This window comes from Leuciscus leuciscus (assembly GCF_965113295.1).
Source record: "Leuciscus leuciscus genome assembly, chromosome: 3".
Taxonomy (NCBI): domain Eukaryota; kingdom Metazoa; phylum Chordata; class Actinopteri; order Cypriniformes; family Leuciscidae; genus Leuciscus; species Leuciscus leuciscus.
The window spans coordinates 34302682-34329042 of record NC_138727.1 but is presented as its reverse complement, the minus strand read 5'-3'; the positions used below and the strand labels follow the sequence as shown (position 1 = coordinate 34329042).

General features: G+C 36.7%; 1 protein-coding gene across 14 annotated transcripts in view; it reads left to right on the top strand.

The window, feature by feature from the left end:
* Positions 1-234: 234 nt before the first annotated feature.
* The window catches only part of lmo7b (LIM domain 7b), a 44311-nt gene continuing 18184 nt past the window's right edge, over positions 235-26361 (top strand). For 11 of the 14 annotated variants that reach the window (XM_082163997.1, XM_082164007.1, XM_082163996.1 and 8 more), the window contains exons 1-13: positions 235-525; positions 1190-1276; positions 6528-6598; positions 6731-6800; positions 7212-7318; positions 9454-9484; positions 10391-10504; positions 12132-12330; positions 14763-14922; positions 20658-20687; positions 21356-21563; positions 22163-22308; positions 25395-25797. In XM_082163997.1, coding sequence (XP_082020123.1) covers positions 1208-1276; positions 6528-6598; positions 6731-6800; positions 7212-7318; positions 9454-9484; positions 10391-10504; positions 12132-12330; positions 14763-14922; positions 20658-20687; positions 21356-21563; positions 22163-22308; positions 25395-25797 — 1608 coding nt within the window. In that variant the 5' untranslated portion in view covers positions 235-525; positions 1190-1207. Of the gene's footprint in view, positions 526-1189; positions 1277-6527; positions 6599-6730; positions 6801-7211; positions 7319-9453; positions 9485-10390; positions 10505-12131; positions 12331-14762; positions 14923-15457; positions 15764-17838; positions 18145-20657; positions 20688-21355; positions 21564-22162; positions 22309-25394; positions 25798-26361 lie in introns of all 14 variants that reach the window. The other 3 variants (XM_082163998.1, XM_082164000.1, XM_082164003.1) reach the window with 3 other exon arrangements.

The following is a 26361-nucleotide window of genomic DNA, read 5'->3' as shown; positions in this document are numbered from 1 at the left end:
AGCATAAAAACACACAGTATTAAAGCGCTATTTTTAACATAAAAATGTTATAATTCAAGTGCTAAGTATAGTGAAATGGCCCTTATAGCGTTCAACAGCATGACAACGTTGTTGAAGTGATTCTTAGTCGCCATCTGCTGGTCGTTGTTGACATAGCTCGCGAACTCATGTCATCACTTCTTATCAAGAGGCAGAAGGGGGCGTGGCATATATTTAAACAACTCATCATAATCATTTGCCTCTGCAAACACGCAGCTGTCCTGTGCACTTATCGCCCCTGTATTCACTGAACGGCGACATATCTGTTCCTGCTCGCAACAAGCAAGCTCGGTGGTAGGAGAGCTGCTGGGGGTTCAAGGTGTCAATTTGTAGCGGAATGTTTGCAACAGATTAAAAGAGTTGTGTTGGAGGCACGCGCGCGGGTAGCGGGAAAAACACCTTGCGCTTTCGAGTCGACATCTGGGAAGTGAAATTTAAGAGTAGTTTCAGGAAATCAGAAAACATAATTAAAACAGGGGCTTGCAGGTAAGTTAAGTTTGGGACGGGGATTTTTGCAGGGTGCCACATGTGCACAGTGCTATTATGAGTCATAGCATATTTTGGGGTTGTTATATAGTATTTGGGGAGTTAATTTTAACCCGTTCAGAGTCACTCCAGTGGAGGTCACTTTTCTCTGGTGTATTTGTGCTTTGGTACACCCAAATAGCAAATGATTATTAGATTAGACACTGGTAATTGGTTTTTGCACTAAATGTTATTTAAAAACTACACCAATAATAGTTAGACTGTTGAAATTAAATTGTAGGGGTAACATTAAAAAGACAAGTCATAATATCGTGTTTTTATTGCTTTTTTTGAAGATCTACTATACTGCAAAACTGCTAATGTGATTTCAGTTATAATTATCCTACAAAATTTGCACCAAAATTGATTGTGTGTGATATGTTATTTACATGTTTACAGTTAATATTAAGCTATAGCTTTATATGCTTCCAACACTGAAACTCAAAAGCAGTGTTGAATGCCAGCTATATATATATATATATATATATATATATATATATATATATATATATGTATACCAATATTTACATTTATATTATTTAATCTTTTTATATTATGTATGTATATAGATTAATATTTTTGTGTCCTTGCATATAATCTGGGTATGAATGTGAAATGCACACAGGTGTGATTTGGAGTGGGGATGGAGTGGCGTCAGCAGTCTGCAGTCAGCTGTGAGCTCGCGTTCCAGGAAGCACAAAGATGGCTCGAGGTAATGACATCATCATCTAATATGCAGGTCTTTTCACCCTCATGTTCTGTTGAGAAGATTGACCATGTTCTATGGGCACCCAGAAACGCCAGTGCTATTAATGTGTAAACTATTAGTCAAGTTTACCTGACATATATTATTGAAGCTTTACCCCTTCGTGTATATTACGCAAGCATTTTTTCAGAATGCAAAGAACGTGTGTGTGCTTTATATTCCTGAACTTTATTTAGGAGGTCCAATTAAATGGAAACTAGACTAGATTACATTCATCATGATGTTTTCAAAGCAGCTTTAGATAGCCTCTACCATTTGTGGTTGTCTTACTTTATCAGTTCTGAACCATTTGCAAAGTAGCCAAGTGCCATCAGCTCCATAAAATCCTAGATACCATGTGTCTTTTATTCAACTATTGACTGTTTTGAATAATGATGTAATGCTTTGTTTGTTTTTCATCATGGTGGTTTTATTAGTTCACAGCAAGACATTACTTTGAGCAATAAAATGTGTACCGTGGTGCCCTTATAATAAAGTACCATCACAGTTAGCACAGATCAGTGATTGTATCAGATGCTTGATGTTATAGTATTTATTTAGTTAGTTCCATAATATAAATTTAAGTACTATGGTATTTATATGAAACTTCAAAGAAAGTTTTTTTTTTATTTTTTTTTTTTATTGGAACTATCGTTCAAAAGTTTGGGGTGGGAAATATATTTTTTAAAATATTTTTGATTGAAATCTCTTATGTTTACCAAGGCTGCATTTATTTGATAAATACATTAAAACAGTAATATTGTGAAATATTACAATTTAAATTAACTGTTTATGTGTGTAAACAAACTAAATAATAATATAAAATATTCCTGTGATTGCACATCTGAATTTTCATCATCATTACTTCATTACATCACAGTCTTCAGTGTCACATGATCCTTTAGAAATCTGATTTGATGCTCAAGAAACATTTCTTATTGTTACAAATAATAAAGTTTTGCTGCTTAATTTTTATGGAAGCGGTGATACTTTTTTCAGGATAGATTTATGAATAGAACGTTCAAATTATTATAATTTTTTTTTTTTTTTTTAGCGATGTAAAAAGTCTTTACTGTCACTAGTAACCAATTGAATGCATCCTTGCTAAATAAAAGTTGTAATTACTTTAAAAATAATTCTGACTGACCAGGGAGACAAACTTTTGAATGGTAGTGTATGTCCAGAAAACATGGTAGTACATTGGTACTTTTTTGTTAGTGTTTAGCTTTGCATGGTGAATGTGTTCTTGTTTTCAACAGCCTGCATTGAAGTCTTACCTCTCAGTTCTAACCACCATTTCCTGAAGACCTGTCGCTCTGCCATCTAGAATGCTGTTGCTTTTTTTTATGCTTGCATTTTGTTGCATGCGTTTCAAACGTAAAAATATATTTGCAAATGTATAAACTGGGATAGAATAATAGAATTGTGAGTAGTTGTTAGATCTCGCAGGTTCTGCTTTGGCTCTCTCAGGTCTCTTCTGATGTAGACCTTACACAAGCAGCTATTGATGGGGTACATTCCATGTGCCCAAACAAGCTGATGATCAGGATGCAGGCACCAGGGCAAGCATGGATGCTTCAGTGCATCTCAATCTGATTCTGAACACAAAGGACCCCTGAGCTGTTTGCAACATTCTGCGTGCCAAATGGCCACTCCACCACATTACTTGTACAGTCAGGAGCCTGCTTGCTTGGGCACCTCAGTCTCCAAACATGATGCACTGTGTGGGAGGGTCTGAGGCCCTGTTTGAGTGCACTATTGCTGTATGTGTGGATGGTAAGACCTATTTGAATGGAACAGATACAACATGAGATGAGACAAAAAGTGTGGTTTTGGTTACAGAGCTGCCTAACTTTAAGGCAGTGATGGCATGGATTGATTTGTGACTGATGTTGGAGGTTAGCAGTGGAGATATTGGTTTATTTTCTTCTTCTTGTAAGTCATAGGACTCTTGTTGAATTTGCTCACAGTTTGTTTCGCTTGCTTAATGGCAGTAAAAGCAATTATTTGGTGTGCTATTGTATTGCATGTGATGAGTGAAGATCATACTCTGGTTGGAATATATTTGGTTGGAGTGGAAATAGCATGATGTGTTTTTGAGAGGGCCTGTGGTTTCCTGTCTCAGGACATTCACTCATTCATACATGTGTATATATATATATTCCTCCGAGAGTGGGGCAAAAAAACCTTTTGACCATTGTTAGATGTTATTGTATGTTAGTTTCCGCATGACGTGAGGTTCTTTCTTATTTTCATTTAAAATAAAATGCTACAGTAATACATTTTTCCTTTGTAATCGCGATTAATTTGATTCTTAGAATTTTAAATCGACCGAAACAAATGATTCATGATTCTAAAATCCATGTTTCAAGATCGATGCATATGCATCATCAGGATTTGTAATCCATGCATCAAGAAAGCGAGTGAATGGTTACACACCTTGTGTGTATGTATATATGTGTGTTGTATTGTTCTTGTTCTTGTTTATTTATATAGCACTGTTAAAACACAACCACGGTTGAACCAAAGTGCTTTACATAAAAAATAAAATAAAAAAATGATATATATATCATATATAACCAGCTAATAAAGCATTACAGTAATCTAGTCTCGAGGTCATGAATGCATGAACTAACTTTTCTGCATCCGAAACTGATAGCATATTACGTAGCTTAGCAATGTTTCTAAGGTGGAAAAAGGCCGTTTTTGTAACATATGAAATATGATTTTCAAAAGACAGGTTGCAATCGAGTATAACACCCAGGTCTTTTACTGTAGAGGATAAAGTAACAGGACATCCTATGATGTTAAAGTTGTATTGTGCGAGGTTTTGTGGGCGGTTTTTTGAACCGATAAGTATTACCTTGTCTTGTCTGGATTTAATAAAAGAAAATTACGCGTCATCCAATCTTTTATATCTTTAACACACTCTGTCAATTTGGAACATTTCACGTTTTCATCCGGCCGTGATGAAATATATATTTGAGTGTCATCAGCATAACAATGGAAACTAATTCCATGTTTCCTTATAATATTTCCAAGTGGCATCATGTATATTGAGAATAACAGAGGGCCTAACACAGATCCCTGCGGCACTCCATAGTTTACTGGAGTTATGATCGATTTTTCTCCATTTAAATAGACAAAATGGTAGTGGTCAGATAGGTATGATTTTAACCAGCGTAATGCTTTTCCTTGAACACCAGTATAATTTTGTAGTCGATCTAAGAGTATTGTGATCTATAGTATCGAACGCAGCACTAAGATCAAGTAAAACTAGTATTGAGATACAGCCTTGGTCAGAAGCTAAAAGTAAATCATTTGTGATTTTAACGAGCGCAGTTTCAGTGCTATGATGCGGTCTGAATCCAGACTGAAACTTTTCATAGATATCATTTTGTTGCAAGAAAGAGCCCAGTTGAGCGGACACCACTTTTTCTAATATTTTAGACATAAATGGAAGATTTGAAATGGGTCTATAATTTGCTAGGTTATTATGATCTAATTGTGGTTTCTTAATTAGAGGTTTTATAACTGCCAGTTTAAATGTTCTTGGAACATGACCTAAAGATAAAGATGAGTTAATAATATTGAGGAGAGGCTCTTCCACTACAGGTAACACTTCTTTCAATAGTTTAGTTGGTATAGGATCTAATAAACATGTTGTTGTTCTAGATGAAGTGATAAGTTTATTTAACTCTCTTTGTTCTATAGTTGTAAAGCACTGTAATTGTTCTTGCGGGGTGATAATTGAAGCTGAATTATAAGGCGCAATTGAAGATTGAACGTTTACAATTGTGGTTCTGATGCTTTCTATTTTCTCAGTGAAGAAGTTCATGAAATCATTACTACTGAACTGTAACGGGATATTTTGTTCGGGTGACGTCTGTTTATTTGTTAGTCTAGCCACGGTGTTAAATAAAAACCTTGGATTGTTTTGGTTGTTTTCTATTAGTTTGCGGAGGTGCTCAGCCCTGGCCGCTTTTAGGGCCTTTTTATAACGTGACATACTGTCTTTCCACGCGATTCTAAAGACCTCTAAATTAGTTTGTTTCCATTTACGCTCTAAAATACGGGTTTCTCTCTTTAAAACATGCGTAGTATTGTTATACCATGGTGCTTTAATTTTCTCTCTGACCTTTTTTTATTTAATAGGTGCAACCACAGCCAATGTTCTAGAGAGAATGGTGCTCATAGTGCTAGTTAGTTCTTCTAGTTCATCTGTTTGTTTGGGTTCAGGCAGCAGCTGAGACAGATTAGATAAGCAATTTGAGAAATTATCTATGGTGGATGGGAGGATTGTTCTGCCTGGTTGATAACGCGACGCCGCATGACATATTACAGCAGTACGTAATATGCAAGTTACCATGTAGTGATCAGTGACATCATCACTTTGTGGAATGATATCTATATCGGTTGGATCGGTTCCATGTGATATAATTAAATCGAGTGTATGATTAAGACGATGTGTTGGTCCGGTGACGTTTTGCTTGACCCCAAATGAATTTAATAAATCTGTAAACGCAGCCCCTAACGCATCATTTGGATTATCTACGTGTATGTTAAAATCTCCGACAATTAATGCTTTATCGACATTGACTAATAGGTCTGAGAGAAAATCTGCAAACTCTTTTAGGAAATCAGCGTAAGGCCCTGGCGGTCTATATACGGTAGCCAAGGCTAGAGATAATAGGGATGTTTTTCTAACATCTAAGAGCGTAACATTTAGTACAGGGATGGGCAACTTCGGTCCTGGAGGGCCACTGTCCTACAGAGTTTAGCTCCAACCCTGAAAAAATCACCTGCCTGTAGTTTTCTAGTAATCCTGAGGACCTTGATTAGCTTGTTCAGGTGTGTTTGATTAGGGTTGAAGCTAAACTCTGTAGGACAGTGGCCCTCCAGGACCGAAGTTGCCCATCCCTGATTTAGTACAAGTACTTCAAATGAAATAAACGTATAACCCGTTTTCTGAGTAACATCTATATACTCAGATGTTAGGTGCGCTTTCAACAAATTCTTAAACATTGACAGCGATTTGGCAGACCTGATGGGTAGCGGCAGCTCATTCCACTGTCTCTGCCCTATTGCAGTAGCAAAGGTCCGGTCGCCTTTACATAGGCGATTTGTTCTAGGCACTATAAGAAATTTTTGATCCTCTGATGTCCTGTATATTGTCCTGATTTGTGCCTGTGATCTGTTTGGGTTCTTTCCTTAACAGGAAGTGACCAACAAGCGTTTTGGAAGCAAAACCTTTCGAGTGGCCTTGGAGGATGGAGTCCTTCTGTGCGAGTAAGTGCTTTTTCTATGATTTTTATTTCTTTGAACATAGCAATGGGGCATTTAGCAAAATTTCAAGGTTTATCTAAAATAAGCAACTTTATACATTTTTTATTTTATTTTTTATATTCCTTCTATTTTCAGTCTGATCAACAAACTGAAGCCAGGCATCATCAAACGACTTAACAGGCTGTCCACCCCTATTGCAGGCTTGGTGAGCATATTTTAAATGACATCAAAAATAGATTTATTTAGTTATAGAATTAAGATTTAGTCACCCATTTAGTCTCCAATGAAACAATAGTTTTTTTCATCAAACAGTTCAGATATACTTGTCTAACGTTGTGCATATGCCAAGACATTTTTCCCATGAGTCCTGAGGATTCCATTTATAAATGCCGTGAGTGTTGGACAGCACCTTACAACTGTCTCCTTCAGTTCCCACCCCTTTTCTGTTCAACTTGTCAGTCTCTTGTACTAGTCAATTCTCAGTGGAGCTTCATCATCCAAGCTTCCCTACTTTGTAGCATATTTTATTTTATTTTACTGGTTGCTTAATATTTGAGTATGACGTTTAACTTTTCGTTTACCCTAACTGCAATAGTCATTGCTGGTTTCTCTTCAGGATAACGTGAATGTGTTTCTCAAGGCTTGTGAGAAACTAGGGCTCAATGAAGCACAGCTCTTCCATCCTGGAGACCTGCAAGATGTGTCCACGCGTGTGACTGTCAGGTGAGCAGAGAGAAGTGAAAGTGTAAATTCTTATTTCTGGTTTGTTTGTTGCGTTTCATTGCAATGTAAGACCTGTAACTGTTATGAACAGAGATGGCTGGATTTGCTGCCTGTGCCTTTTAATGTCTCTCTTGCATTATATTTGCATAATTCAATTATCCATAAATATCTGATGCAAACCTATCTGTATTTAAACGTTATTACTGCCTTTGCGGTTTGTGTGAGTATAAAGAAATAAGTAAGTCTTCCATGTGAATGCAGGAAGAGGGTTCATTTGAATAGTGTTTGCAGTCTGATTACATTTCCATACCAAATGAAAGGCTGGATGAGTCCTGTCACACATCAAACAATGATATCTGACCAACCAAGACCCATGTTTTAGTCAAGCTGCTTTATGAAAATGTATTTTGAATGATGACATTTAAATGGGGGAACAGGCAGACATGACATTTTTGACTGATGATCTGTCACTAATAAATGTCTCACCCAAAAATGGAATTCTGTCATTTATTCAATTACTGTCGTTCCAAAGACTTTAGCCACTTTAATCGCAAATTAAGATATTTTTAATGAAACCTGAGAGGTTTCTGTTCTTCCACTGAAACTTAAAAGATCCAAAAAGGTCATAAAGGTATTGTAAAAGGAGCAAGTCTTGTGAAGAGATAGATATGATTGTAAAGATTTAATTTAGTCTTATTTACATCTAAACAATGAGTGGCGCACCGAACACATCACATTTGGTAAACACAGTGGCTTAAAAATGCATGTGTGAGTTTACCAAATGTGATGCGCTTTATGTATGTGCGGTTTTATGTGAATGCAAAATTTAGAAGATTAAATAAAGGCTTATGGATTTGGAATGACACGAGGCAGAGTAAATGACATATTTTCATTTTTGGGTGATCCATCCCTTTAAGATCAGGGCTTGATAAAATATACATGGAGCATGAACTTTACAGCCAACATGAGATGTTCATAGCTTATTTCACTTTTGATTAAATTGCGATTGAGCTTATTGAAATGTGAAAATGGTCTTTGTATGACAGGTGGTTGAAGAGAAGGGGTTCACAACTATTCCTTCTTTTTCTTGTCCTCTCTCTGCCATAGTGCTTCTCATCCATTTTGACTCGAATGCCTTCTATATGGGAGAAATAGGGTTGTAGTTCACATCTTGATGGTATTTTTTCATCAATGGAATTTGGATTTAGATTATATTATTATAATTTATTAACAATAATTTTTATTTAAATACTGTTAAATCATGAGGCCCTGGCACCAAACTGCTTTACTATCGCTATCAATACAAAAAGGTATTTTCAAGCTATTGAAAGGTATTTCCAATAACTAATTTAATTCCCAACTCTTGAGCTGTGCATTTCATCACACAGCCTAATTCTTTTTAGGTTCTGACCCTAGCCCTGAACAATAAATCTTGTCGTCCACCCTGCTGAGAGCTTCATGTCCCCACTGTTGGTCTTGTGGAGGGACGAGGGGCAAGAGAGGGTGGAGATGAGGCATGGCGACCTCTAAATTTAGCCCCAAATGACTGTCCCTTCAAACCAAATGCTATGGTGAAGCTATAGTGGATCTGACTGCTATTTTTAACTTGCATGCTTTCTCGCGGTCATGTTGTTTTAGGGCTTAAGTGAAAGTGTTTCTGTTATTTCATTAATAACCTCAGATCAAGTGCTGTTTCTTATAGCTCGTCTGACTTATTTTTAAGATAACGCAACACGGTGTAATGAGCATCGGGTGTTTAGGTGCATTCCTCTGCAAATGCATGTTTGCTAGTCCATAGTGACAAACAGATGGCTCACATGTCCAGTGTCAGCACGCTGTGGGAACAAGTATGTTCCACTGTCGGATAGGTTACCGGTTCTTTCGAGCACTTGCTGATTGTCTTCATTGTACATAATGGTTATTGTAAATAAAAATCAAGTGTACATGATTAGTGACTTAAAGTAAAGCTTATGCGGTATGTAGTTGAGGTCCATTTATAGCAGTGACTTATACCCAAGTTTTATTGGAGGGTATGGGGTGGATTTAGTTGCTGGTACTGTTAGTGTAAGCTGGAACTGATCTGTGTGTCTGACCGTGAACGCTCATTGCATTTAACCTCCTTCTCTCCTGCTTAGACGTGAAGAGACGAGCAGGAGACTGAAAAACGTAAGTGTTTTTTTCTTTTCTTTTTCTCCTGCTATTAAAAGCTTGGTATTAACCGCGAAGTAAACGGTGAATCAAGTGTCTATGGCTTGTTTGATGTGGACTGAATGTGTCCTTTGACTCTTTAGTTTGCATACCAAACAAGTTGATTTGTAATTTTATCTCATTACAGTCTTCTGTGGTATTCTCAATGCGGTATCATTTAAAAGTGGACATTTAAAGCCACATATACTGCTTTGCATGCACTAACTATTTGGATTAGGGATTGCTGACTAACATTTGAAATATGAAGTGTCTTCATTTGTTTAAGTTGATACTGATGACAATAATGCATGTAAGATATTGGAACTGGGGGTACCAATCTGCTCTGCATCTTTATTTTATTGGTAATATATTATGCGCAGACAGACATATTTCAAATATTGAAAATGATCTTGTATTTGATTCCTTATTAGAATAGTTCTAATGATCTTAGAGATCCAACAGGCACTACAGAGCCCACTGTTGTCTTCATTGTCTGGTACGTGTGCCACATTCCTACCCTGTTGCCACCCTGTGTTTGTGTGTGTGCGCGCAAACGGTCATGGTTTTCTAGATGGGAACAGCAATGAAACTGGGACACACAAGCCATTCATGCCACACGCAAGCATGCACAACACTAAATTCCCAGAGGCTTTGCTTTGGGCTCGTATCATGTTTACTTAAGTTGTGAAAACTGATATAATATATATATATATATATATATATATATATATATATATATATATATATATATATATATGCTATAAACTAATCTTTACATGTTAAAAAAACATGTTTTAAAATATTATTTTGTCCTCATTTCTCTCACTCTCACTCTCACTCTCTCACTCGCTCTCTCTCACTCTTTCATACTCTTTCTACATACAGGTTTTGATCACTATATACTGGTTGGGGAGGAAGGCCCAGTCTGATCCGTTTTACACTGGACCACAGTTGAACCTAAAAGCCTTTGAAGGTTTGCTGGGCATAGCATTATCTAAGGTATTTCCGTTTACTTTTTTGCATATTTAATTTTTAATTTTCCTTTTTTCCCTTTTAAAGGAAGTGCAATGTAAGTTTGAGAGTTGTTGCATGATATAAATAAAAAATGTGCAGAGCGCCTAAAGGGACATGGTGGTGGAAACAAAATATGAGATGGGAGGAAAAATTTATATATATTTTATAGACATAAACTATTAGGCTACAAGGGCCATTTTTTTAAATATATATATATATATATATATACACACACACACACACACACACACACACACACACACACACACACACACACACACACACACACACACACACACACACACACACATACACAGACAGAGCAAAACAGTTTGGTTACCAACATTCTTAGAAATGCTATCTATTCTTTTATGTTCCGTAAAAGAAAAACTCTAGAGTAAATGTAAATAGACAGAATTTTCAGTTTAAAGCAAACTATTCCCAAAATATATATTTGCATGTATTTTTTTTAATGAAGTGATACTCTTAAGTAAGACATTAAAATTGCCAGTAGTTGGCAGAAAATGTCTAAAGTAAATTGAGTAATTCGTTCGATTCGTTCAAATGGCTGATTCATTCAGGAATGCAGTAAATAGCTGTGTTCGGCTTGAAGCAGTTGGGCGGATCGATCGGTGTATGACATCAGAGTAGAGAGCGCTCGATGGTGTTTTAAGCCCCCAATGGCTCCTTAGAGGCAGCTAACCCTACCCTCAACCTTAAACCTACCCATCCCCTCGCTGCCTGGAAGGCGCCGTTGGGGGCTTAAAACACCAAGTGCCGTAGAGAGCGATTCGAAAGCCTACAGAGTCGTCTGCTCTCGCTGTACTTTGATGTCATACACCAATCAGTCTGCTCAGCGCTGCTCTAAGTAATACACACCTAATGGCTCTCTTTATGAATGGGCCATTGAATCATTGGTTCACCCAATTGATTCGCTCAAAACGCTGATTCATCCAGGAAAAAAATACCGCTGTGTCTTGCTCTGAGACGCACAACAGTTCTGCTCTGGCTTTATAGGTAATTTCATGCTAAATTGACAGCCCTAATTATTATACAACATATTTATAAAATAAACAAGGATGTACTGCAAGTCTGAGAGTTGTTGTGCAAACGATAAATTGTCAATTTGATTTGTATAGAGCTTAAAATGCCTCTTGTTTAATTAAAACATTTCACATAGTTTTTACAATTTCGACTCTATCAAGTGTTTGCATCGAATCAAATCCTATCAAGTGTTTATGCATTGTAACAAATCCATAAGTCAAATAAGCCCCTCTGTAGTCAGATTCATTACATTACTCATATAGTTACATTTGAGTCTCATGTGTTTTGTGTTCTCACTAAGGACGTGATGCAGGTCCAGAACTCCCCATGTATTTTGGCCGCTGATAAAATGATTCACTCAGGCGTAAGTCTGTGTTGTCGGTCCTCGCGTAACAATTATCAGAGCACTGACTGACATATTGCTCAGTGTCTAGGTAATTTCTTCAGTCAGCGAAATGAAAAAACTTCTGTAAAAGTCCACTGGAGCTCAAGTCTATTCACTAAAACTCACTTATTTGCCTTTCCACCCCTCTCTGAAGTTTTCTGCTCTTTGTTCACCTTCTACCAGGCTCTGGAGGAGTCTGTGCAGTCCAAGTCGAGTGTGAGGGACAGTGGGTACGTGGAGGGCTGGTTTTCTGACAGGGAGGATCTGTTAAGTCTGAAGCAGTCGGGCTACAGGAGGGAGGACTCAGTCGAGAGCCTGGACTCAGTGGAGTTTCGCACACTCAGTGTGGCTTCAGACTACACCATCAGAGCCGGCAGTGAAGGTAAGACTGGGCAGTATGTGTCTGTCTGTTAAATGAATCATTCTTCTTGAAACCAATTACAATTGTTTTTTTGAGAGAAACTTTGTGGATATGTAATTAATGATATCTTTAAGGATATTTAATTATTACATTTGTGACCCAGGACCACAAAACCAGTCACATGGTTATTTAAAAAAAAAAAAATGAGTTAGGATAGGACAAATTTGTTAGGATAGGACAATATTTGGCCAAGATACAACTATTCTGGAATCTGAGGGTGCAAAAAAATCTAAACATTTGAGAAAATCGCCTTTAAAGTTGTCCATTTATGTTCGCCATTGTGCTGCATTCACTCACAAAAATAAATGTTTTATATATTTATGGTAGGCAATTTACAAAATGTATTCATGGAATATGATCTTTACTTAATATCCTCCAGATTTTTGGCATAAAAGTAAAATCGATAATTTTGACCCATAACAATGTATTGTCGGCTATTGCCACTAATATACCCCTGCGACATGTGACTTGTTTTGTGATCCAGGGTTACATTTGTGTAATGTCCTTTTTATTGTACTAGTGTGCTCTTTTTAATCTGGTCATCACAGTGAGAACTTTGCAGAACTTGTATGTTTAACGTCATTACTGAGTAACGTCATTCCGAATGAATCCAATCACGTTTCAGGTTCTGAAAGTAAAGTTTATGCACTCGATTTAAAAACTAAATCAAAAACACCTAGATTTATTTTATTCAGCAAGGATGAATTCAATTGATTAAAAGTAACGGTAAATACTTAAAAAAAAGTTTAACTTTCAAAGAATCCTGAAATAAAACTGAACAGTTTCCACAAAAAATATTAAGTAGCACAACTGCTTTCAACATTGATGCTCAAGAAACATTTCTTATCAAATCAGCATATTAGAATGATTTCTGAAGGATCATGTGACACTGAAGACTGGAGTAATGATGACACGTGAATAAATTACATTTTAAAATATATTAAAATAGAAAACAGTTATTTTAGACAATAATATTTAACTTTTTTTTACTGTTTTATTTTGATCAAATAAATGCAGACTTGGTAAACATAAGACCAATCGTATCAACCCACAACTTTTGAACGGTAGTTCAAAACTTTGTGCACCCTAAACTTTGCGATCTAATTTAAAAAGGTTGTTTGTGGCTATTACATCCATTTCAAATAAAATTTCTGTGCATATGTAGTCCATCAGTCAAAAACAGCTAACGTCTGAGAATTTCACTGGAACTAACTGCAATATCTAAAATAAAATCAGACATGCCTTTTAGCAATTTTTTGCACAAATTTAGTCTCTTCCACTGACCGTTTCATAAGATGTAGGAAAATAAATAAACGTGAACATTCACATGACATTAATGTACACCATGACACTGAATTTGAGAGAGTAGTTGGAGTCAGAGGTTTGCATAGCTAATATTTTCATATTTAACTAATTATTTAAGATCTACTCAACCAGTTTTAATCTGATGGGAATTCCATTCGGATCGAGCTCAGTTGGATTGATTGAGGTGTTTACATGAAGGCTTTTCAGTCCGACTGAGCAATCAATCCGATTATTAACAGATTATTAGGTTGCATGCAAATTTAGCCATGGTTTCTTAATCTCAAATGAGCAAAATAATCAAACATTTACTTCAGGGCATGATGTTACATACAGTTGCTTAAATATTTCCAAATTTGATCACCAAAATCACAATGTCTTGTTTACTTTGTGACTTCGATATTGCATCTCTCAAATACTTGGTAATGAAAGTTCAGTGCCTAGACCTTGTCCCTTCGCCCCATCCATTCACGTAAGTGTGACATTCCCAAACGTTCCACACCCATTTGGTAATGCACAGAGCTGCTGCCAAATGAAAGCAGGCTTGTGCCTGAGAGACTGCATTACTGCATGGAAGGCTGTTTGGTGCTCTAGCGCTGACATGATGATAATGTCAGTGGATCGCAATAGCCGTGAAATTTCACAGTGCATAATATCACAATGCATAATTTCACAGTTGATACTAATATCGGTACCACAGCAAAACTAATATGCTATTTAACACACTTTTATTTGAAAAAGATGTTTAATATTAACACATTCAATTAAGATAGTGGCATCATAGCCTGCAAGTATTTCTCACATTAGTAAACAAATAAAATAAAGAGCTAAACAAGCATAATTAAACATTTGGAAAGTTACTTAAAAGTTAAAAATGTAAAGTTCTCTGAGGTCCACTTATAATGTAAGATTTTTATATTAAAAGGAGTCATAAATGGCTATTTATTTCTTAAATTTCTACCTTGATTTTGATCCCCTGGTTTGAACACAAGCCGCATTTCCATTACCCTTCAAATTGCGCAAATGGAAATTCGAATTGAAAATACGCCCAATGGAATCCTTTTTTCTTTTTTGCTCTGGTCTTCACCCAGGTTGCTTTAGTGACGCAGAAGCGGAACATTGCTTCAGGATGGCGGAAGGCAGTAAAAGTGATGTCCCCATCAGAGGAAGGGTGCATGTCCCATCTGCCCTGAGGAAGAAAAGACCGGAATACCAGCAGGGAGACAGGAGTTATGCAGTCCACCTCACCAGGTATGATACTCTATTCTGGCTCACTTTCGCTTCAGAAACTGACTCTGCATAATAATGTTGGATGACAAATTTTTGCTAAGCTTATAACAGATATTCAACAGGGTGTCAGTGGCTTCTTAAGTTTAAAAATATTCTAAATTCACTTATCTAAATTTCCAAAAAGGCTGTAAAGAATCTTAAATATCTTGCATAATTTAACCATTTTTGTTGTTGTTGTTGTTGCTAATATGTAAAAACTGAAATACATTCCTATTCATTTAATCATCAGAACATTGAATATCATTTAAAAGACTTTAATATAACTTTTTTTTTTAACTTCAATTGACTTGACTTTAATTTTCAACAATGCTTACTGCACCTTTTAAAATGGCCTGAATTTAAAATGTATTTCCATTAAACATTTGCTATAATAATTAAATTGTGCATATAAGATTCTTTTCTTCAGTTAATTGTAAAAGGTTTTGACTAGCACACCTTTTCTCCGTGTAATTCGAGGTGGTTTTCTTAGTCTCTCCACCTCATGTTTTGGCTGTAGCGAAAGTGGGCGGGGCTTAGGCCACAACCTCCCACCTGCTTCTGCCTTCCTCCAATGGGCAAGCAGTTACCAGAGTGACAGTGACTCTGACACGGACCACCCTGAACCAGACCTTGTGCAGGACGACCTAGCGAGTCGCAGATTTCGCTCTGTAACCTCTATGGCCCCCGTGAACTTTGCAATCCCTTCAAAGCCCTCGGGCCCCAGGGTGGCCACTATGGTGACCCCGAGTGCTAGGAAGTCATGGCTTACCTTTTCAGATGCTTCACGGCTAGCTGCAGTGCCACCACACAAATCAAACCAGAGGTCAGAGTTTAGAGAGTGTTTCGTATATACAGTGTGTCTGCAGTGGTGCCCTAATATTTGTGCTTATGTACATCCAACTGGTCCTAACCACTTTGTTTTGCTCATGAAAAGCAATTATGTCTTGATTGCGAATAAATAGGCTTATTAATTTAGAAGATGTGCTTAGTTTTTCCTAAACTTGTGTTCAACTCTGATGGAGCTTGTTTGGAAGCATTATTGCTTTGCCTGATCCTTCGATTTCAAGAACCATGTTGGCATTGTGTGGGTCTTCACTAATTAGCCGATCATTCATCTCATTACCAGAACTAATTGTGGTTTGATGTTGCTGTGCATTCCACTTACTAGCACTAAAAACAAAGGTGCGGTTAACAGTTCTGAGGCCTGTTGCATGAAGCTGGTTTCAGTTCCTACAAAGGTAAGTTTGAGATTAGTTTGTGTAAACTCTGGTTTTTTGGGATCAAGAAGGTGGATTGGTTTTTAGAGGTGTTCATCGACATTATAACTTGCGTTACGTGGCTAACCTGTTCCAGAGGGCTGTGAAATCACAAACCAAACCTGGACCAATCAGCTGCAGCAAAGCGACATATAGTATCTGATGCATTAAAGCCACTCCCACTGTATCTCTAACTCCAAATTAAAGCAGTTCATAGTGAAAATAAATTAGAGACAAAATTACCCATTTTGTGCTTCAAATAATTTTTTTATTATTATACATTTTATGTTATATGAATTATAATTCACACAGTCAAATAATTATTATATGAATTGATAATTGATAATAAAATGTGCATATATAAAAATACACATATAAATGCAAGCTTTAATATATATGTTAAGCGTTTGAGCTCTTTGTGAACCTATATAAATTATTTAACACTAGAACTGCCAGGGGTTGTTGTATACCTAACCTCCAGCAGGTAAAATGTGCCTATGCCCATGACTACTGTTTGGATATGGCAAAAAAAACGTATTATGCCACGTTCTTCACAACGTAATTTTTAGTCATCAACTATGTTTTTGTCCTGTTGTTTTATGTTCAAGGCTATTTTAAGCAGGCAACACTGCAGGCTGATTTAGCCTATATTGATGATGAGAATTAGAAGGAAATAAATACATATTTGGATGGTGTAATATTATAATAAAATGGCATTAATCACATATTAAGAAAACCCATGTTATTTAAATTTCTAAAATACCCTAAATAGACAATAATGTGCAATAATAATTCAATGCACTGCATAAGATATATGATGCAACGACTAATTCAAGCGCAGTTTCACCTAATTAATTTGCCTTCATTAATTTTAGTTGTATCATTTATAATTTGAATGAGAACAACACCAATAAACTTGGGGTAATCATAAAAATTGTTTTATTCATTACATCATAGATCAGAATTTTTTTTTCAGGAAACTGGCAGACTTGAATAAATGGCAACATGGTAACGAATACACAATACAAATTGCAAAAAGTCAATAAATAATTTGAGCATTTATGAGTAGGCTAAAACATCTTTGTTTGAACGTGCTTTGTGTGACTATGTAAATTTGACCTGCTGGCGGTTTTAGGTATAAATGCCCCGTTTTTAATCTGGTGTAAATAACACAATTTTGGTAAAAGTCAATGACTGATAGACTTGGATATTTTATTTCAAATCTGTTATGAACATTTGAAAAACAGCCATGGGTAAATTTTACCAATCTCTTAATCTTCAGCAGAGAAGTGAATTGCGTGACTCTCTCGCGAGAAGTGAATCAGTCTGATGCTCTCCATGTTCCATGTGATTGGCTGTTCGCTACACGTGTCACACTTTCAGGAGCACACGCTCCAGAGTTAATCACAAACTCTAGATCAAACCTGAGTTGACAGAGAACGTTTATACTGAGTGCTGTGAGGCAACTGAACCTGATCTAAACCAGGTTTGATGTGCATGGGTTTATCAAATCCAATCCTTCAGAAACTCAGGTTGTTCAGCTAGCTTCATGCAACAGGCCACTGCATGCGTGTCCATGCATGTGCTTCTTGGAGACATTTTTGCTCTCATCTCATGTGGATGGCTCTTTCTTGGGAAGCAGTGTGTCCTCCATTCCTTCTGAAAATGGATCCCCAGAATGTGAATCTGCTACTTTGGAGGAAGAGTTTCTTCAGCGATCCCTGAACAATGGGATGAGTGACTCCGATGAGGACAGAGGTTATGCCGATCCAGTGCTGGACGATCTTTACACACGTCGGGTGCTCATCTCCGAGCATCAGACCTCCATCAATGCTGATTCAGACAGGTTCCTGCCCAAATATTGGACCCCTGAGGAAGCTCTACATGTGAAAAAGATCAGGCTAGGGTCCCAGCGCAGGCCATGGTATAAGAAGATGCAGGGCTTCAGGTTTGTCTTATAATAGAGAGAAAGAGGGTCTTTTTTTTAATAGAGCTTTATAGAACCAGTTGGAAATCTGGAAAAGAATACCAAATAATTAAAAAAAAATTTTTTACTGATCAAAATTAAACATGTTTTAGATGTGCTCTAGGTAGTGCCTGAAATTAAATCTATAAAATATCATAATTGCTGTTCAATACAAAATTTGATCATATATGCTTGTTTTTCAAATTATTTCTTCACAATTTCCATGTCTAAACCCTTATAGAGCCACTGTATCAAGTTGGCAACCCTTGTTTTTCAGTAAATATTGGTTAAAAAGTACATAACAGCAGCTTACTTTTATGAAAAGTATTGCTGACTTTTATGGATTAGATTTATCTATTTTTAGAGAATTGTCCTTGCATTTTTGTCTTAAATTGCAACACTTGTTAACCCCCCCACCCCAACCACCTCCGCCACCACACACACGATAACCTTTTATATATGTGATGATCCTATGGTCTTTCTTTTTATTGTTTAAAATGTCCCTGTCTTTTCTTTTTCCTCTGCTTTTGCTTTCTCCTTTTTTTTTCTCACTCTGTCTCTCCTTTCTGTAGCCGAAAGATGTCTGGTTCCTCTGAGGACGACACTGATTTTGACATCACTCCTTGGCTAGCTGCACCTGCTCCAAACTTTTTTCATGATCCCAAATCCCCCCACACCTTTTGAGCAATTCTTGTGCTTTTATTTTCTTGTGCAGTAGTGCATTGGATAATTAACTCAAGCATATATATTTGGAGAAGGATGTTGTAATAATAATTAAATGCAGATAATGTTTGTATTAAAATGTACTTCGTAAATAATTAGTGTAATATTGAAAGCTTTGCTTAATTTTGTTAAAACATTGGTTTGCAATATTGATGTAGCAAAGTTTTAGCAAGCACAAGCAGTTTATACAGCAGATACTATGTATGTTTGTATCAAAACTTTGCTTCCTTTTTAATGAAGCTTGATTTTAAGGCTAATGTAGCAGTTGTGGCCATCTTGAGACTGTAGCAAGTTGTAGCTAATTTGGTAATATCCATTAAATATTGGATTGTAATTTCAGTGTTAGACTCATTTATTTATAGGTGTGAGATGACTTGGCCCAAGCATGGATAAAGAGTAGTCCATCTAGCACATTTAGATAAATAATTGCCAAAGAATGCAAGCACATGTCCTGTGTGAACAGTCCCTCAGACTGCATTTGTGCAGTAGCCTCTTATAAGACCCAATTGAAATGAAACCTAGAACACTGTGAAACCGTTAGTGATTGTCTTGCTGTGGTTCACATTTTAAAGGTAGGGTAGGCAATTTTCAGAGCGGCTAGTAATGGCAAGTTAGCTTTAAAAGAGTGAGATCCCACCCTCCCTTCAGAGCGTCTCCAGAGCCACATCTCCTTCAAAACACATGATACTGTTGCACAGCAGAGTTTGCAAAGCATCATGAGACCATAATTGGTGTTAAACTACTTCATTTCTCAAAGCACATAACTATACAATAATAATAATGAACATAAAAAAACAGAGCACTGATTTGTACCACTTGACTGCTACAGTTTAATTTCGGCATTGATAGTTAAATTCGAGTAATTAACCGCTCTGAGTATAACGTCACAGGTTTCCATCTCTTCCAAATTACAGTAGTTATGGCGTGTGAACGCAGCATAAGCTCATTGTTTTGGTTCAGGAGGAACTGTAAAAGGTGGCTGCAGTTTCAGTTGTGGTGCTCTGTGCCTGAGATCTGTCTAACTCTGCATGTGATGTCTAAACAAGCAGGGTGTGCAGGGGTATGGAAATACATACTTTGACAGGCAGGTACGCCTTCCACAGACGATATATATACATATAAATATATTTAGACCGCTTAACTTCCTACGATCAACCAACCTAACAAAAAAGGTTTATGGAACAAATCGCCTACCCTGCCTTTAAATCAAGGGCTTTATATGAAAAATCTCTAATTATACGTCTGTGGCCGTTCCTTGCACGTTACTTGCTGAATTAGTCTTACAGAAGATAGTTAAAAAGGTACTTTTTTGGTACTTTCTGATATGCTAGAGTCTGAAGTCAAGCAACTTGCACACAAAAAAAAGTCAAATCAACTTGTTACATTTTGTAGGCCAATAAAAAAAAAAAAAACAGCTCAGTAACGTGTCATTCGTGTGAATTTTTGCAACTTATCTCTGAGACTATTATTTGCATTCACTTTTGTATATTATGTACTTAACATTTAATGGAATAGTTCACTCTAAAATGAACATTTGAAAGCCTGTCTTCATTGTAATTACATGGGAAAACAGGAACTGGTACCATTGTCTAAATTTTTCCTTTGGTCTTACACAAAATAACAAAGTTTCATATAGTGGGTGGGTAAATAAATTAATTTGTGGGTGAACTATTATTTTTAAGTGATCTTCCGTGGGGAGAAAAAAACACATATATATATCCATCTCTACTATTAAGAGAAATTTACAATCAAATATTTCCATGGTTTCCCAGATTTCCCGTCAGACACTCTCGGTACATTGGGTGAGTTCAGCATTTTTAATGTTGCTTCAGTAGTGGTGTCCTCTTGTGCTAGCAAACGCCAGATATCTTTTGCATTTGTGTTTTCATTTTGCAGCCTGCTTTTTTCTGTTTAAATGTGTGCTTTTTTTTTTCTTTCTTAAATTACTTGTCCTTCAAGTAATTTGATCATAACAAAACATTTTAGAAAGTGATGCGTGCTATAGCAATGCCATGCGTTTGTCTCTGCAATACTGTAGATAAGCTTATCTTTGTTTTATGGTGTAAGCTTTAATGCATACGCTTGTTATATATTGTATCATAGTGTTATACTGATTATTTTTCCTTCATTGTTGGGTCTTTGTGAGCTTTAAGCAAATGGGGACTATATATGCAGTATATATAGTATCTTATGTATGTACAGTATCTTAGTTGTATGTGTGAGTTTCTGCTCATCTCTTTATTTACTTTATGCTGCTAATGGCATTATGGCAGTCTTTGATGCAGCTTGAATGGAGACACAGAACTGTATCAGGTCTTATTTAACCTCTAGATGTCAGTATATCCATCTGTACTATTAAGAGGAATTTACAATCAAATATTTCCATGTATTTCTGCAAAAACATTGCAACCTTTTGGTAGTTTGAATGGAGATTAGCATTTAAATGACCATGTCCATCTCCACTCAACAGAAGCAAATCCATGGGTGACATCCCATTGGAGCCCATACCCCAGGAATCTGACAACTGCTCCAGCTTTGACCCACTGGGGTCACGCCACGTTCACCAGAGGTTTGTTGGAGAGCTGACCCTTGAACCCTCAGCCATAAAGAGAGTTCAACAAGAGCAGTTACAGAACATGAGGGCCAGAATGAAGGAAAGTGAGGCCAAGTGGCACGAAGTGAGTGATCTTTAGTTATTTGAGTAACACATTCTATGTCACGGTGGTGGAACTACTGAACACAACGATTATAATAGCCAAGATGTTTAAAGTCCTTCTGTGGTGAAAATCAAGCTTTTAATGTTTATGTCTGTGTGGTGTGTCAGAATATACTACTGGGTTTCTACTGATACAAACTTAATGCTAATCGGTGAAGTATCCCTTTAAAAATAGCAATGTTTTCACTCATCCATAAACATTATTAGATCCATCGGCATGACGACAATTTCCATATTTCCGCTTATGCGTCATCGACCTACACCTTTGTTATTGTAAGAGCTTAGCGACCCCTAGCGGCGAAAAAAAATTACATATTGTAGCTTTAAGCATCTTTTAAGTTTTCTCCATGATGTTGCTACTTCTGGATTGGCACTGTGGGGGGCCTCAGCGAGCCAAATAATAGCAGAAATGTTTTCGACTGGCCTTGGAGAAAACTGTTACCCATCTTCGATCATTTACACATCACGCTGATGTTATTGTCTGACAGGTGTTTTTTTTCTTTTTTTTTCTCTCACCATATTTTCTCATTTATCACTCAATTTTCACCTCTGTCATTGCAGGATCTGAGCAAGTGGAAGAGTCGGCGGCGGAGCACAAACTCTGACCTCCACAAAAAGCGTGAGGAGAGGGAGCAGATTGATTTTATTAGTGGGGAAGGGACCAGTGCCATCAGGACTGCACAGCTCACCGGGGGGCCGGAGGAGAGGTGTTTTATACTATAATGTATTTTACTCGCACAGTAATGCACTGAATGTATACATTTATTTAATAAAATGCATCAATTTATTTTATAAAAGATCAATTTTTTCATAATAAAATGTGCTTTTTCAAAAAGCCGTTTTTCATAATATGCTCAATTAAGGATTGACGGCTGTTTGACGAATCATGTATTTCCAAAGCATGATTTCCCCCCAAAATGTTATTTGCCAAAGTTGACCAATGCCAATCATCATGCAACAAGACTGCTTGGTGCTAATTTGCTAATCCTTTCAGATACTTGAGTCTGATGAGTGGCATGGTGAATTGAACGTTTTTTTGCTCATAATTTGCTAATATGCTAATTCAGTGCTATATAAAATATGTGCAATAAATAAATAGCATTACGATGTCCGGAAATCAATTACAATTAGTACACTGAGTGTAATGTATCGACATGTATTGACTTGATGTTCAATGTGATAGGTTCATTCTTACGTCTACTATAATACAATATATTGTTAGTCCCGAGATTCTTCACGTTAGTGCATAAATGCATAGATCTGTATTTATCATTCGTGTTCCCTAATGGTCTGGTGGTACAAATTTTAAGCGTGTCAGAGGTTCCAGGTTCTAATCCGGCCTTGTACTGTTTTTTTTTATTTTTATTTTTTTATTTGTTTTTTTTAAATCAAATATGTTTATCAATGATTGTATATCATGAGCAGGGAAACATTTGTGTGCATTTTGTTAGTGATTTTGCTGGAATAGAGAGTCCGCAATGGCATTAAGCAATAGGTTGACGCCAAAAGAGAACACTGTATCCGTGCCACTGATAACAGCGGCAACAAACAGCATGATTTCAAAAACATCCAGCGCCAGATCACCTCTTATTTAAGACAAATTAACGTCAACATGTTTCATTTGCATTAGGTATATCTGTGCAACGACATTTTTTCAAAAAAATTGTAGTGGTTACAATAGAGTCTGGCGAAAAGTGGTGGGGACATGTCCCACCTGTCCCACCCGCAAATTACACTTATAAGTAGATTCAATCCGGAGATATGTGAAAGATATTGTCTCATTTAGATGGATTTGTCATGTCTGCCCTCTTCAACTTTAAAACAATTAGCGCCAAGCAGCGCCCACTGTCTGTTGATTGGCATTTGTGAAATGTCCTCTATTATGAAAAATCTTTGGGAAAATCGTGATTTGGAAATACATGATTCATCAAATGGGTATCATTTGTAAATTCAGCTTATTATTATTATTATTATTATTATTATGAAAAGCACATTTTATTATGAATTTTTATATATATTTAAACAGTAATAGTGTGTGAAAGAGGATATTGTGAAAATATTCAATGTTTTTTTTTTTATGGAATTTTACAAAAGAAATACATTTAATAATTAAATTAGTTATTTAATTATTTCAGAATTAACTGGTGCATTTAATTGTTTTATTGAATTCATTTTTTAATTTTTTAATTTATTTTGGTTTTCCATACAAACTTTGCTAAGGTAATTATTTTGAACAAGTATTAAAGACAATGTTAAAAACATATTATTTGATATTATATTATTTTATAGTATTATTTTATAGTATTTGGATAAGTAATGTGTGCCTTTTTGTCCCATGCTGGTGAGCCATTTATCTCGTGTATGGGGTAAAAGGCCCACCTTGCCACCTCATACATTTATAAGATTTTTCACAATACTCAAGTGTCTTACAATACGAACTAAAAGTTCAAGTGAAAATCTTTTTTGATAGCCGTGGTCACATTTACTGTCATCATATATATAAAAAAAAATATAAAAAAACAGATTCGTCATTCTGCTTAACTCCTTTTCTGTTCATGATCGAAAGAAAGTCATGTGGGTTTTGAAAGTCATGATGATGATAGATGATAACAGAATTATTATTTTTGTGAATTTATGTGCCAGATTTACATAGGAGGCATGTTTTTGTGCACAAAGGAATACAAGTAGAATTTGTACTGACATACCACATGCAAAAAAGTTCAACTGTTTAGTGAATTTCCTTAGTCTGTAACACTTCACAATAAGGTCTTAGTTATTATTATGTATGTATATAGTTGTATTAGTTACTACCAGGGTTTCTGCAGGTCTTAAATTCTTAATTTCCCTTGCAAAAACCCTGTAGTCCATTATTAATCTGAATGATAATTTCTACTTATACATTTCAAGTTCCATTTAATATAAACAATAGTGTATTAATAAATTAACAGATTAAAGGGCAATTCCATAGTTCTTTAGCTAGCATTAGCATCGCTGTTCATGTATTTTTAAGTATCGTTCCCCCAATGCTGTTTAATGCTGGGGCCGGTTGCGTAAACCACTAAGACTAGTTTTACAAGTTAGTTAAGGATTTTTTTTTTTCTTTTAAGACTGTTCATAACTTTTTGGAGTCAGTTAAATAAAATGAAGATTGGTTTAATTTGATCCCAAAAAGTAACTGCTAGTGGGTCATAGATCTTAAGACACTGGCTTAACATAATGGCTCCTTGTATCTGTCTAACAGAAAGAAGCTACCTTGGCATTATTACTCAGAATGTTCTGTCATCAGCTTGTTTTTTTTTTTGTCGGTCTTTGTCTTCTGCCTTCAGATCTGCACCACATATATACATTTTATTTTATTTTATCGAGAACTATTACAGAACAGCCTTCATCTTATTTTGAGTGTACGCCATTCACATGGCTCTTCATAAAATCAATACATTTTTTAACATGTACAATTAAAAAAAAAAATTAGCATCAAACTACTGAACGCACCTTTAAGAACGAAGAATAATATATTTGTATATTAGCATCCATCTAGATTAAAACAATACTATAAAAAATGTTCATTTATTTAATTATTCCTAATGCATTAAGTGATGTTCTCTAAAGTGCTACCACTTGTTCACGTGTGGCTAATAGAGACATTTGATAGTTACACCTGTCCTCCAAGCCCTCTCCACCCCCACTCCCCTTCCATTACCAGCCATGTGCTTTCAGTAGTCCTGTCACAACCTTAAACTCCTACCCTGGGATCAGATCAGACATTCATTCCTGTTGGTTCACTCTCTTCCAGCTCCAACATGCCTGGACCCATGAGTGATGCAGGGTCCAGTGTCAGCAGTGCTAGGGTAACTGGATGGTCAACCACCTCGGCTTCACCCTTCACGAACGGGACATCATCTTCTCTGGCCAGAGGCACTGACATAGAGACGCCTGACTCAGCCCAAATGTGCACCGGTGAATTCTTTACCCCTCCAGCAGCTGTTGTGTCCGAACCCTACGAGCAGCAGGGTCCAGACTTCAGCCGCCGCGATAGTTTCCTAGAGAGCTTCTATGCAGGGGGAGCACGCATATCTGCCACTCTACCGAGGGGTTTCAGAAGGTCAGAAGGTTGCTCGCGACTCTCCACAGGCCTCACACCACGTCTATTTGGAGCTAAACCCTCCAAAATGTCCTCACTACCCAAAGTGTATTCCGTAAGTGGCCATTCTCAGCCTTACATGTTGCTCTATAGATCATGTGTGCTTTATTCATAAAAAAAGTCAGATCTGAATGTCAAGTCTTGATTATGATTCTCAAGGTGGAGGCTTTTGATTCTGATTAATGTGGGGTTTTTTTTGTGTCCATTTCACTTGGTATTTAGTATCCCTCTGTCTGATTTATTATGCAACAACTACTACACTTTCTCTTGCTTTTTTCCTTTTATATAGTGCAGTTTTATAGCCTTGATGCCAGCCGAACTTAGCCCCGCCCACAACATTTGAGGTCGGGAAGTTCTGGACTTGATCCGTTGTGGAGCAACTATGCTCGAACCAGAGCTGTTCGGACTAATCAAATTGTCAGGGCGGGCTTTATACGATGATGGACAGATGATCAACAGTAAAGTAATCATCCGCGTCACCAAAGAGCGCATGGGTTGAATTCGTTTACAACAAAGACGGCTGCCGCTGGAGAATTGAGATGTGTAGATTCCGCCATCGCGTCTGTTATAGAAGATATCGACCGCGCATTGATTTTAAAAGAGGAACCGAGAACCGCGA